This window comes from Strix aluco, chromosome 1 (genome assembly GCF_031877795.1).
Source record: "Strix aluco isolate bStrAlu1 chromosome 1, bStrAlu1.hap1, whole genome shotgun sequence".
NCBI lineage: Eukaryota > Metazoa > Chordata > Aves > Strigiformes > Strigidae > Strix > Strix aluco.
The window spans coordinates 154908111-154922704 of NC_133931.1; the positions used below are offsets into that span (position 1 = coordinate 154908111).

Below are 14594 nucleotides of genomic sequence, written 5' to 3' on the forward strand. Positions count from 1 at the left end.
AAAACTCCTGGTAGAAAAACTTGATCATTATCTTAACTTCAAAAATGAAAATCAGATATATTACAGAGAAACTTACATGCCTTTTACTTATCTCCTTCCTTTGCTGGCTTTCTCACCCGTTTTTGAGAAAATAGTTTTTCCTCAGACTAATAGTTTATTTTCTTTGTCCTCCTTTCTAAATATCTCCCCAAATAGTTCAACTACAACATCTTTGCATGGTCAAGACTACAGTTGTCTTCAAAACCCAATTTTAGTTGGAGTTCTCCTTCAATGACAAAAGTCTGTTCTCTAATTTTGACATACTAATATCTCTTTTTTTTGTTTCTGCTAACGTATGGCATGAGATGAATGCTGCCTTTTCAACTTTTTATTACTCATGCTCTATTACTTGTTTTCTAGTCTGTTGTTTGAGACAGTATCTTCAAGTCCACGGAATGAATAGAGACAGAAAGGAGAGGCAAGTACTTCTACAAATCCTTTAGGTTGATAATTTTTCTGGAGTTCAAAAATTCCTGTGCACCACAGGGATCCTAGTTTCTGACATTGTGACATAAATACACCTAAGATCAAATATTTGAATCCAGGCTCCTCTGTCCCTTATTATTGCATCTTTTCAACCATCTTGCAACTACGGAAAACACTTCACACAAATGGCCTCCTTTGATGCTCTGACTTGTTTGAGGGGATTCAAGTTTTTTAAAAAAATATTACCATATGAGCAGAGAGTATCTTCTGTAATTTGCAGGAGTCAATATAACCCATAATACACACAGCAAATAATGAAGCTATCTAGAATCAAAAATGAAAAGATAAGTTAAAACAATTTACAGTGGTGCACTCTTTCTAGCAGAATACAAATTCATACAAAAAGAGATTATTCAAACAATAATTAACTTTTATTGCTACTTTTTTGCTAAGCAAATACTTAGGCATTTCATAACTGTTTCTTTCAAAAAACCTATTGTGGTGCTCTGAATAATTATCAAGCATATTTAAATATTTAACAAAAATTTGAAAATATGCTTTATAAAAATGCAAGTCACCAAAACACAGCACTAACACATCATCTTTCACCCACAGATTTAAAAAAAAATAAAAAACCAAAAACAAACCCATCCAGTAACATTATTTAACCTTAACTTTTCAGCAAAGTATGGGAACATCCATAATTTGCTGCTAAGGAAAATGAGATTCTTTCATTAGACAGCTTGCTATAAGTCACATGAGAAATTAATGAAATTATGAATTGAACCTTTAATTTCAAATTTCAGGCCCAGCATCTTAAACAGGTTATAGTGATGAGTTTCTCACAATATTTCACAGAATTTAATGGTTTCCTCTTCTGCAGTTAGAAAACTTGCATACCACAGCATATATTGATTGTTCAAAATTATCAACTCAAACCAAGCAACATCTGCTTCAAGTAAGACAGACAAGTGAAAAAGTATGGAGCCATAGATGGATTTCAATCAACAGGCTACTTTTCAATCAATTTAAACACTAAGAAAGTGTGCTGTATGACAGTATCCTACTGCTCACATTAGCATCTACTATATTTCAACACTAGCTAAAAGTTATGTCAACTGTCCAAACTCTCAGACAGTAAGATTATGTCACTACTCACAGGCTCATCAAAATTAAATAGGAAATCATGCAAAATCATGCCAGATATTACATGCCATGCAAACATTGCTCCATTTAAAAATTTGGAATAGCCTAAAAAGATGCAAGATCAATGCCTTCTTTAGTTTTTTACTTCAATATACAAAGTTTTCTCTTGTTCTGAGCTTGTTCTAATGTACTGAACTTAGGCTAGAGCCTGCTTTTATGGGAAAAGTACATTTTTTAGTCCTGGAAACAGAATAGTGAGTGGTGTAAATGGTCGACTTTTAAATTTAAGACTAGAAAAATACTGATGTGATAAATGGTGTGAATCTTTCCTGAGAGCAAGAGTGAAATCTGGCTAAAAGGAAATCATCAGTATGATTGTGAATTCAATAACTGTCTATACAAAGCAGTCAGCTTGCCTAGAAAAGACAAAGAAGCAAATATGGTCTTACCTGTGTTAGAAGAACAAACTGAGCAAACTGCCAGGGAAGCATGAAAAAGATATTAGAAACACACAGTGCAATCAAGCTTCCTGTATTAATATTCGGAATCCTTGGGAAAAAGAGACAGAATAGGCATCAGTAAGTAAAATTACACAGGTGTTTGCATATTATTGAAAAGTACAATAGAGAATGCAATAAAAACAAAATTACCTTGGAAGTTAGCTAGCAATATTGATCAACTACAAATAACACTGCTCAAGTAAATTTAATATCCATTTTCTACCAGTTTCCAGAAACAATAGTTCTGATGTTTAATGTTTCTTAACTATTTGATGAGCCACTCACTACCAAACAAGTCTTCTCCTGGCAGCATGTAATGTAGCAGGCCAACCTATGTCACCTGAAGTGGTCCACCTTCTTGTAACAACTCTACACTCAGGTCACAACCATTTCCACTTCAGCTGGATCACAACTATTCACAGAACAGTCTGCATTTGAAAGTGATTTCACTCCTCTTCCTCACATTTCTTCCATATTTACTTTCTGCAACTTTCTGCTAGTAATCCTGAGTGAGGTTTCAGGGCAGGAGACAATGACAAATACATGAAATTCACCTTTAACTAAAACCAACCCATTCTCTATGTCCTGCTGTAAGTGTTATTTATTTAATCCTGTGTTAGCTTTGAGTCCACTTCAAAAAAATGTCATGTGCCAAATTTCATTAAGTGACCTCCAACAGATGAAGACACCATAAATGTTCTGCTGTAAAACCAAACCCAACAGATTACAGCAGTCTCAACAAATTCTGTAAAATTTTCTTCAGCTTCTTTTACAAAGCCTCAAGATTAACTTCGATAGGAATTCATGCTGAGCATAAGTCCAATGCATTAAGTAATATGTTATACAAATGTGATAGAAGTGATACAAATAATAAGAGAATTTAAGTTCTAGTCTCTGTTTCAAAGACAGTTCCTATATTTTATTGGAATATTGCTATACATAAAACAGAGTTGCTCTTGAAGCAGGAATTATAACTGAGAAACAGAAAGTTCAAATGTTTTATTCCCTTTTTGGAACCTCGCTCTGAAATGCTTAGATTAAATACCTACTTCTCATCTGTAAGCAAGCCCAAGTACTATTTTATGTACCAAGGTTTGAAGAACAGTGGTGAATCTATCTAATCAAGAAGTTCCATAATTGTAGGTACAGAATATGTGTGCTCTGATCACCCTAACTTAAAAGTGAAATTTCCTTGGTTTTTGTTTGAGCTCATAACTTAGCATTAAATGAACAGGTGTCTTTCTAATATGAAATCTAGCAATCATTCTACAAACTATCCCTCAAAATATTTTTCTAGACAGCATTTATCTTTTCCTCACTTAAAAACCACAAGTTAGTGACAAGTACAAAATATTTTTGGTTTAATCTTCAATAACTACAAATCAGTATGACCTAATAAAGGAAAATCTGTGGTTACAAGTACAAAGTTCAGCTAAATCATAAATGTACTGCAAATCTGATGCAATTGAGTTGGTGGAAAAGCCCTCAAGTAAGAACGATCATGCTTATTTTTCAAAAGAGAGGCAAGACAGTAACATAATCATGTTGCAAGCCAGAAACAACCATGGTAAAGCAGGACTAATGAACTCAGCAGCACCCCTGCATCAGTGCAATTAGATTGCTCTAAATCATTGAATTAGTTAATTAGTTAACTAGTTATAGAAAACTGCAAGAACATACTAGCTTATGGGTGCCTATAGCATCCTCTGTTGCATAGCATAGGCTTCTTCTAAGTACAACCAACATACCACTCTCCAAGAGGGACAAAACCAATTGATGGAGTATCAACTTGTTTCTCACAGGAAGAAAGTGACATCAAGCAAAAATTCTGATTTTTAGTTTAGATACATATTTGCCAACACAGTAACTCAGATTTTTATTTTAATCGTGTCTTCAAGTTGCAAAGTTTTTCCTTTTAATAAGCAAGTAATACACTGCAGTTCTACTAGTGCAGCGTCTGTAATGTAACAGCCACAGGAAAGTTTCTATGTTAATGATATCATTGCTACGGCACACAATGGCACTTAAATAAATATTTAAACAAATGCATTTAAATAAGTGTCCTGTGACATTCAATTTTTTAAATCACTGTGAAGACATAAGGATAAATTGAGAGGTACCTGAGAATATAGGTCAAAAGCAACATCTGAAGCACAAGGAATGGGTATGAGAAACTTTCACGAAGAGGTGGAGTCCACATCACGCGAGTGCACTAAAAATAAGAACTGGGTTAGATGATAACACTTGCTGCTACATTTCCATAAAACAATGCATTTGTATTTCAAAATGAATGACCACAGATACTTCAATAAAGCAAAAACCAAGCTACATGAGATTTTACTCACAAACTAAAAAAAAAACAAGCCAGGAAGCAGAAAAGAGGAGGAAAAAGAAAGCAGCTTCCAGACTTGAGATCTATGATGCACTGTTTAATTAAAATAGATCACTGCTTTTCCAAAATTAAATGTGACAGCTAGAGAACATCCAAGAAAAAAGCCAGGACAGCAGCTGCTTGTTCCTGCTTCTGCTGAAATTAACAACTCATTCAGGTAACTATAACCATGCTCAAATTCAGGCAGTGACTTGCCATACTCAGACCGAGAAAGTGTGTGGGGAGAGGATCTGAAGGATAAACCAACATACTCTTCATTATGCTAGAGTTCTCTAGGTTATTAACATTTCACATTTCTACTAGTGACAGCACAGAAGTATAAAATACAAAGCTGCCCTCCAAAACAGGCCAATAAAATTGAACACACAAAATTAAGCTCTTACAGAGCTTATACTTACACTTACTTCGCTCTTTAACCCTAATAAAACAAAGCATAATACAATGAAGTCAACTGAATAGCTTTTTCATTAATTTCTTGGGGTTCATGGCAAATGGCTCAGCTATAACTGTCATCTCCAATGTTTATATTCAGCTCTTCATAAAGTGCTTGCAGATGGCACTGACCATCAAAAAAATAATTATAACTTTACAGGACAACTTTGACATACAAACAAATGGGTTCAAAATGGCTATCAGCAGATTTGCACTAAAAATTAGAAGTAGGTTCTTTAAAACTACAGGACAAAATTGCAGTTCATCTTAACATGGACCGCAGTGAATCTATGAAAGCTTATAGGATGTGGATGCCAGGATGTTCCTTCTCCACTTCCTATAATCTTAAAACCATTTTTAAAAATACTGTTTTACCAAAGAAGTCACTAGAATCAAAATTATATATCCCCTTGCTTATTGTCTTGCTATTTCACAAATATTTTAAATTAATAGTGTAAAAATAAGTGCAAAGTACAGAAGCCTATCACATTAGTCAAACACAGTCCTTGCTGTCTAAAAGCACTCTCTGTAAAAGCTGCACCCCAACTACCATTAAAATGCCTTTCATAAATATATGTATACTAATGTGTTGTCTTCAGCTGACTGCACAGATGTGATTAGATAAAATTATTTTTATTAGCAATAATTATAATCATGATTATTCTAAAGCAGTGTAGTCTGATTATTTTTCAAGACTATATCAACATTTGATTTACCAAATCTTTTGATACTAGAGAAGATAAAGACAGGAAAGAAATTACGAGGATATACAGCCATAAAAAGGAAGCATTACCTTAAAAGTGGATTGACTAATTTAGCCCATGCTATTTTTCTATGTTTGGAATGTAATACCAAACTCAGTCATCTGTGGATGATTTATCAAGGCTGTAAACTAACTTCTGCTGCAGGTATAAATACATCAGCTCTGTCTAAGCTTGCAATCATTAAAACACAGTAGCACAAGCAAGCGCAAATAAAAACATACTGCCTTAGGATCATTAGCTCAGTGCCAGAAGGCTAACCACTTTTACACAGCACTAGATCTGAGATACCAACACTCTCAGATCAGGCTTACTCATGTAGCTCAGTCCTATCCTTCCAGAAAAGGAAAGAAAATTTTTAGCAACTGGTCTAGCTCCACTGAACATAGTGTTGAACCACATGCAAGATGATTTCACACAATCAAAGTCCTACGAAAGAGTTAAATAAAATAGGTTTTTTTTATACACATACATGTACACACTCACTCCCTCCATGTGATTCAACAGTACACACAGTGAAGCTAGACCACCTACATACATGTAACTACATATATTACTGTAACTATATACACAACAATATCAAACAACTCTGAGTTATTTCATTACTCACAGTACAAATGCAAAGAGCCAGCTGAGATCTAACACTGCACCTCTGCAAGTAAGTCCTATTGCTCTCCAGAAATCCATACAGCTGAGCCTGAATCAGAGTCACCCTACTTAAGCTCTACCTAAGCCCAGACTACATCTGTGTAAAGCTAGTGCAGACCTAATTTCATACCATTCTCCAAAATACACACATTATCTGTGTTTTTCCCCAAAGTCAAGTCATCCACAGAGAGAGACAAGCTCTCCTACAGAGTCTCCTATGGGTAAGAGAACTGCCTGTGTCATAGCGAAATAAATGTTTCTTTTCATTATTGCTACCACTGCCTTTGAAGTTTTCAACTTGTTCCCTTCTGAAGTTACGCTTTATCACCTTCACAGACTTGGCAAAACAGTGTGTACTCCACCAGTATTTCCTAGCAAAGGATAAAACATTCCCTTCACTTCAGAACGCCATTAAGAACAGAAACCCACATATTTACCCTTTAAAGCATCAAAAAAAGTTTAGAAACTAGTGTTTACCTGGTCTGGACCAGGCAGTTAACATCCATTAGTGAAAATTCTTCACGAAGGATATTTAGAGAAAAACATTTCAAACGCAACTTAAAAATAAAATAGCTATTTCATCACACAGATTTTGTTTTTATAAGAAAACTGTCAAAGCTCACTATGAATAGAAGCATCTTTGATTGTTATGTGCAGCTACATATTCTTACTACTCAGAGTTTTCTATCAAGTTCAGCTCAGTAAAATAAGAAAACAAAACATAACTTTAACCCTTAACAAAATTGTAAGGTAGCTAGTTTCCATCTAGAAAATCTTTCCAGTACAGCTGCATTTTAAGTAAAATAAAACAAACATTTATATACATAAAATGAACATTAAAAAAACCCAGAAACACTGCCCAAGGGTAGCAGAATGAAAGCCATGAGTCTTCTTCCAAAATATAAAACAGTGACATGAATAGCATTAGCTGGGGATGCAGGGAGATGTTTTAAGTTACAGTACAGTTTCTTTTTTTTTTTTTTTTCTTCCTGTAATGCAGTTTACTAAAGAAGTTCAGCATCGGAATTCTCTATACACATATACAGTTTCTAAATTCTGTGTCTCCTGGCCATAGTATATCAGTACTACAGAAGTTTCTTTGCTTTTTTTTTTAGGGGGGTGTGTATTCATGAATTTCCAGTAAAATACATAGCAATTTGAAGAAAACCTCCTCCATTTCTGAAGCTTGTTCATATGGTACATGTAGCTCAGTTATGTCTGGAATGGGCACAAAAATAGAATATTTTGGTGTTTTGAAACTTGAAGTCATTGTGCTACTAAGATTCCAATCTCAGGACCACTTTACAATATATTTCCTTTCCGAATTATTATTTTTTTTAACATCTAAGGTGACACATTGGACTGTGCTATACATTTTCGAGTCATGGCCTATTTTGATTTCAATAATGTCTTATTCCCTTTAAATCCATCCCCTAATAGATTAGCAACATCACCATCTTTAATGAAATGAGAATTAGTTTAAACTTAAAAAAAAAAAGGGGGGAGGGGTGTGGTTGGGGAGGGAGACCTACCTCTCCATGGTTGAAAAAGAAACACATCACGGTAACAAGGCCTCCTAGACGGCTCCCACTGTGAAAAGAACAGGAAAAATAGGTTCAACAAAGTCTCCTAACAGTCAGTGCTGCTTCAAAAATGTGAAGCAGCACTTATGTACAGCTAAGTTTGGGGGGGGGGAGGGGTAAGAATGCTTTCAAGGATCAAGGGAAAGCAATCTACAGTGTACATACAATATTAAAATACTAGTTAGTCAGCTAATATTTATTTCAGAGCAGACTACTCTTCATATATCAGCTGTTTACTGCAGAAGACCAATTTTAACGTAAATAATTTGGAAAACAGTTATTCCACTCCTCACAAACCTTGGTTTAGATCATTACATCTGCTGCTTCATCTGCTATACCCAGAGCTTGGTCTTGAAAAGTGCCAAACCTTTTTTTTCTTCCTTAAACACCAGGCAATATAAATGGACTATTTCTTCCCTAAGATGTTGAGCATAAAACTTTAGAATTTTCATGCTCAACTACCCAACAGGGAATTTTCACCTGAATCTAAGACTATCTTGGGGTAATCAAATCAAGCATGTTCAAAAAACGTATTTAGAAATGAATTCGTGACATGGTCAATGCAAGACACAATTTAATTCTTATGTCCAATACTGTGATGTTAACATGAGAGTTTTTCCAGCCCTTGACTTAAGGATTTTTACACATTTCTAAACCAACCAAATTCACCCGTTGAATAATTAGCACCATGGAGTCAACACTGAAACCAAAGATATTACTTAGATTTATCCCATCTCAAAACAGCAATATATAAGGTTCCTATGTTTGATTAGAGTTGTAATTACTCATGTCCTGTGATATAAAGCAAAGAACATTTTTTGTGCACACAAGTGCACTACTACTATGAATGATGGAATATATCATTTTTTCTAATAAACAAAAGTATCAGCCAGCTGTTAAGATTCTTTAAAAAAAGTAAACAAACCTCAGATCCTCTGAGATCCTTCACCCATCACTAATATACAAGTCAAACAGAATCAGTGAGTTCTGGGTACACAATCTGAGGATTACAGATATCAACTGAGTGCTAAAACAATCTCCAGGAATTGTGCATTCTTGCACATAAAACTCAACCTTTCATTCCACAAATTCTGAAAGCATCAACACTGAAACCCAAACAGCTAAAATATGTGCTTAATATTAAAAAATGTTAGTCTTAGAAACAAAGCAAACTAAAAATTTGCAAAAAACACCAAAACCAGAAACAAAATTCAAGGTCTATGCTACAGGTTAACATTATGATAAAACCTTCAAGTCTAGAATACAAAGATCTTAGTTGTATTATGAATGCTTTAGAGATTCCAGCTTCTATAAGGGATCACTATTTTACCACATGACAAAAGATCAGTAAATCCGTAGCACAGAATAGGGAAATGCACCTTGTCAGTATCTTTTCCAGAAAAGGAAGTGAATAGGGCCTATTTCACAGAGGGTTATGTGTAGTGTTGAGTTACACTGGTTATCTTCTAATAAGTGCAATGCTATCATGTAGAAGATACAGTAATTAAACCTTTCTATGCCAACATAAAAGATAAAGGATAACTCTTTCCACTGAAACTCCCATACCATACCACAATTGGTGAAGTACATGCCCTTCAGTTGGAACTTACTTCCCCCATGTTTAATATAGAAAAATCTAAATTTAATAAATAATTTGTAACTTTTAAAGTGTTGCAGATGACCCAAACAGTTATACTTTGTCTGGTAGAGTCAGCTCTGGAATAATGAAAGAACTACTCTTTTTACTCCCTGGGTACAATAAACTGAGACTCAAAGTCATCTGGGGAAATGTTGTAATTCATTGCTTATTAACATGAAAGAAACAAAAACTGAAAAAAGTACTGTCAGAAGGAGATATGGGAAATTTGCTGGTAGTTCCTCAAGATGCAGTATTTGACAATCAGCTTAAGTATTCTGTCCCTTGACTACAAGAAGAGAGAGGTGGGGAAGGTTGGGATAAGGCAGAATCTTACAATCACATGAAGCACTTATCAACCAAATGCCATTCCTTTGTCCAAATTAAAATGGCATGAGTTCTAACCACATTGCTTCAGTTATCTTAACACAGAATGCTCCAGAATTTGAGACTAACTCGCATGATATAAGAAAACTCCACAGTGCATTCGCATAACCAGAAACCATACACAGCGTGCTAGGGCAGAGGCATACCGTGTCTGGCAATCTTTTAACCTCGTGGGAAAGTTGGTTAAGGAAGCTAAACAACAAAAACTAGTCCCACAACAAAAAACTAGTCCCACAAAAACAACTAGCTTTCTGCTAGCTTAACTCTTTGAACAAGCTCATTACAGAGTACAGTGAGCACAGACATGAGAACACATGCAAGCTTGGAAAATAATGATAAGAAAGTGGTCTTCCACTATTCTATCACCTTCCATCACTAGTCAAAGTTGTAAAGAGACTAAAAGCAAATAAGGGCTGAAATAAAACGATTACACATTCTATGAACATATAGGGAGACAAAAAAAAAAACTAAAAAAAAATATTATGTAAGCTTGAGATTATTACTGCTAACAAATTCAGGAACAAAAAGACAGAGAAAATATTTGAGGATGGTTTCCCACCATCAAATGAGTCAGGCTATGAAAAAGACTTTCAAAATGCATAGCAGAAACAAGTCAGCTTTATGAAGGAGACTTATGCCAATTCATTAGATTACCTACTTCAGTGTTGTAGAACTGCACAATTCCAGATTCAGTTCTTTTAATTTTTCACACCTTATGGAAAACTCTAAATATTCTGGCTTGCTCAGACTAAGAGGAACCTTGGAACAGCCATAATGACTAAGCAGTTATCTAGATTTGGTATCCAACTGTGAATATTCTTCAGAATAAATAAATAAGAACAAAATCCTACCTGCACAAAACTTTGTAGTCACTTGTTATTTTTCACAACTCCGGAGAGCTAGTGGTTTACACCTTGAAAGAACTGCATTTATATTCTAGTCATCTTGACTACCTACATTGCAGATCATTTATGCTAAAACTTAATTACTATCAATACTTGATAGTTATTTACATTCAACACAGTCCAAGCCTAAGAAAAGCACTGAGAAATTAAGACCTTAATGATTTTTCAATGACATTAATACATAAAATGTGGATTTCCATACACCTCCCTCAAGAGAGAAATGACAAGTTAATGATACCAATATTCAAAGTTTATGTACTCCCTCAAAACATGAGACATTCATTTCCTATGTTAAGGAATACAAACATATATGCTTTACCCTCAAACACCTAATAGTTGCACTAGGCAGCTTCCTCTTTTCACTGTCAGCAATTGCCCTGCACTATGCTTTATCTGAACTGCCAGAACACGCTTCAGAGAGAGCAGGAAAAACACACCAAAGACAGTGAAGCCAGGGAACAAGAGGGAAAAGCAATTGTATCTCTCAGAAGAAAATGTAGCAGCCTTTTGCTTTTTTGTAAAACTGACAAATGAAAACAGAGGTAAACAGAAAAATATTTCCACTTCTGTTTTTCTGCTGAATGTGGAGTCTAATTTTGTGTAAAAGTGTATTACAGTTCCTGAAATTTAAGGACCAATACTGAAAACAGAAATTCATAGAAAAAGGGAAGTGTATACATATCTCGAAAAGAATGCATTATCTTAAAAATATTTTGCCTTCTCAGTTAAGTTAAAATCGAAAGACATGCAACGTGACGAGGCAAATCACTGGGAAAACTCCAATCTTGGTTAAAAGTATACTGTCATTCAAACTTTGTTTAAAAACGAGTTACAGTGATAATTTCAAGAGCAGAAACCTGTCAAAAGCTGTTTAAAACCCGTACAGCGTTTAGTTTTATCCACAACCCGGTGCTATCAATAAGATACCGCTTCACTGAAATTTTCCACAACTTTTTCTGGCATCATCATTTATTTTAAGCAAAAAACTTCTCTGTTCCAGTAGTTTTTTAGTGACGACATATAGGTAATAAAAGGCACTACTACTGTACAAACAAGCAATATCCCATAAAAATTTCAGCATTCACTTTTTCAAATTTCGTATAAAAACTGACAGCTAGTACCAACTAAATAGCTCAGTCTCAACTGCCTTACCTGAGGTATGTACCGTATATGAAGAACAGTGACATCATTAATCCATTCAAAAGAAAAATCACAGCAACATAAAAGGAAGCAGGGTCTCCCAACCCTAACAAACAAACAGTTAACACATGTTGTCAAATATAGAAGAAAGATCATATCGCTTATAAACCACCATACAATCAGTGTAATACAGCACACAACATACTACCTTAATATATCTACAGAAAGAGACAACAAAAAAAGTTAATGTCACCAAGCTTATTGTGGAGATTCAATTGGAAGGCTACACTTCTGGGAAAAAAAAAAAGAGAAGGGGCAGACACAGCACTGGGGCAGTCAGCAACAGAACAAGCCAAGAGGGAAGTATTAACTGTAAAGAAAAAACCTGCAATGTATAGAAGGCATTACTAAGAGCATTCTCTACAGACTACATTTTGACTTCATAGAGCTTTTTAGAACAGGTTTGTACTCCCTGTACTCTCATTTCCCACCTCTTGCAGGAGTAAATCCATCTTTAAGCATATCACACACAATGCTCTTTACTTTGTTTCATTAGAAACCAAGAAATTTTCCAATAATGCAAGTCTTTCAATTTATTCATTCACAAACACTTCTGCATTCACACTTCCGTTGTTATTCTCTTCCCCATTATTTCTTTAAACCCTCCCGGCTCTAATCATTTCAGCAGTACAGCATAAAAAGCCTTATTCATTGTGGAGAAGGTAGCAAAACTTCATAGTTTCATATGCAGAAATGATTATTCACCATTGCTGAAAACACAGCAAGACAGTTCTCTAAGATGATGATATGCTCACCAAACGTAGTAGTCTCAATAGTTGGTGTTTTTGTTGGTTTGGTTTTTACAAAACACAGGAATGAGAAGGTATACATTTATTCACTGTTTGTTGTTTCTGACAAAATTAGAGAAAGTGACTCATTCAAGCTCTTAAAGTTCTTATAGCCTTTGCACAAAGGAAAAATACTAAATTGTCACTACACAAAAACATTTTAAATGATAAAATGAAACAACTTCACAAGCTACCACCTATCATTCAGCTTTAACTGACTGTAGACCACCTCAAAAGCACTTCTCAGCAAGATACTTTTATCATATAATACTTACTTGACAAGCCAATACTTTAAATGTGGAAAAAAACCCAAAACAGTGGCAGTGTCCAAGCTTTGGTATCAAAATCAAGGTATAAAATTGAAATTCTTATGCTGAATAGTAGGTCACAAGAGGAAGAGGATTCTTCCCAGGAGAATCACTACACAAGATTTCTCCAAAAGGCAGCCTTGTGGTTACCTTTTTCCCCTTCCTCCCACTCTTCAAGATGTAGTTAGGGCAGGAAACACAGATGGTAAGTTTTTGAAATGCAGGAACTTGGAATGTATTGAGGATTCTACAGAAGCTACAAAAATTTAAACATGTATGTACAGTGGCCTCCAATTACATTTAGGACATCTTATACTTTGTAACAGTCCAACATATGAAGGCTCAGACTACAACTCAGAAGTTTGAAGTGCAGTATAGGAATTCGGCCTAGGTAGGAGGAGCTATCTAATAAGTAAAGCCCACATTCTCACCCCTGGTACTCCTAAAAGCATCTTTTTTTCATGCTTCTCGCTTCTGTGGTGAACCTGCCAAAAACACAGGCTTAGCCAAATGAAAGCACGTCAGTGATAAAGACACAAGAATATTTATTACTTCTGAAATACGTAAAGCTGCAATTATATGCTTCCAGGAAGAAACCAGAATAAAACACAACTCACCCTCGCAGCTTTCAACAGGACTAAGCCCTTTTCCTCTGTTTACAGTCCAACATGTCTTTGTCGGTACACCAAGGAAATCCATAATGGCAGTATATACGCGGTACCAGCTGGCGAGGACCACCTAGGTGCAAAACAGGATTTGCAGTTTCTGAAAAGGAACTTTGAGATTAGCTCAATGCCCAAGGTAACCTCTCACAATAACTGGCCTTCATCCAGGAATTTTTTTTAAACTCTGAATTTATCTCAACTACTTAGCATTTTTGACCATAATTTCCTAAAGGCATCCAACATAGACCAAGTGTTTGTTAATATACTAAAATTATGTCTGCTTTAGAACAGAAATTTCATGTATCAAACTGCAATATTTGAAAAAATTATATATTTCAATGTTGTCTGGAAGGTTCCCCATTTAACTATTTTTAATCAGATACTAAAATCCCAGGTTTTATTGTCAGAGGACAGTTAGCCAAATTAAATCCATTAAAACCAATTAATTTTTTTTCCACCTGGCAAGAGTATTAATGGACCAAATCTTTAGGGTTTTTACTCAGTGAAATTTTGATAGGTTAAATTTAAGCGTGCATTAGAAAGAGCTTCCAGATGCAACGTAAGACAGCATTTCCATTTTCCATGCAAATGTCATAATATTCTTATAAAAACAAACTAAATCTCAACACCTGACACAGAAAACATCAGTATTTTACACACAGAAAAATAACAACTCATCTCACAGCAAAGTCACTAGTTAACATTACCGAGCTTTTCTGTCAGGATATAACTGACTCTATAGAGTTCATAAATGAGTAATGTGGCCATTCCAGTTGAG

The 14594-nt window shown here is 35.0% G+C and overlaps 1 protein-coding gene across 3 annotated transcripts in view; it reads right to left on the reverse strand.

Moving 5' to 3' along the window:
• Positions 1 to 14594, reverse strand: part of DPY19L1 (dpy-19 like C-mannosyltransferase 1) — a 52046-nt gene that overhangs the window by 24395 nt on the left and 13057 nt on the right. For all 3 annotated transcript variants that reach the window (XM_074841339.1, XM_074841349.1, XM_074841358.1), the window contains 6 exons: positions 13769 to 13889; positions 12008 to 12101; positions 7877 to 7934; positions 4232 to 4323; positions 2061 to 2160; positions 712 to 789 (listed from right to left, as the gene is read on the reverse strand). In XM_074841339.1, the coding sequence (XP_074697440.1) occupies positions 712 to 789; positions 2061 to 2160; positions 4232 to 4323; positions 7877 to 7934; positions 12008 to 12101; positions 13769 to 13889 (543 nt within the window). The remainder of the gene's footprint in view (positions 1 to 711; positions 790 to 2060; positions 2161 to 4231; positions 4324 to 7876; positions 7935 to 12007; positions 12102 to 13768; positions 13890 to 14594) is intronic.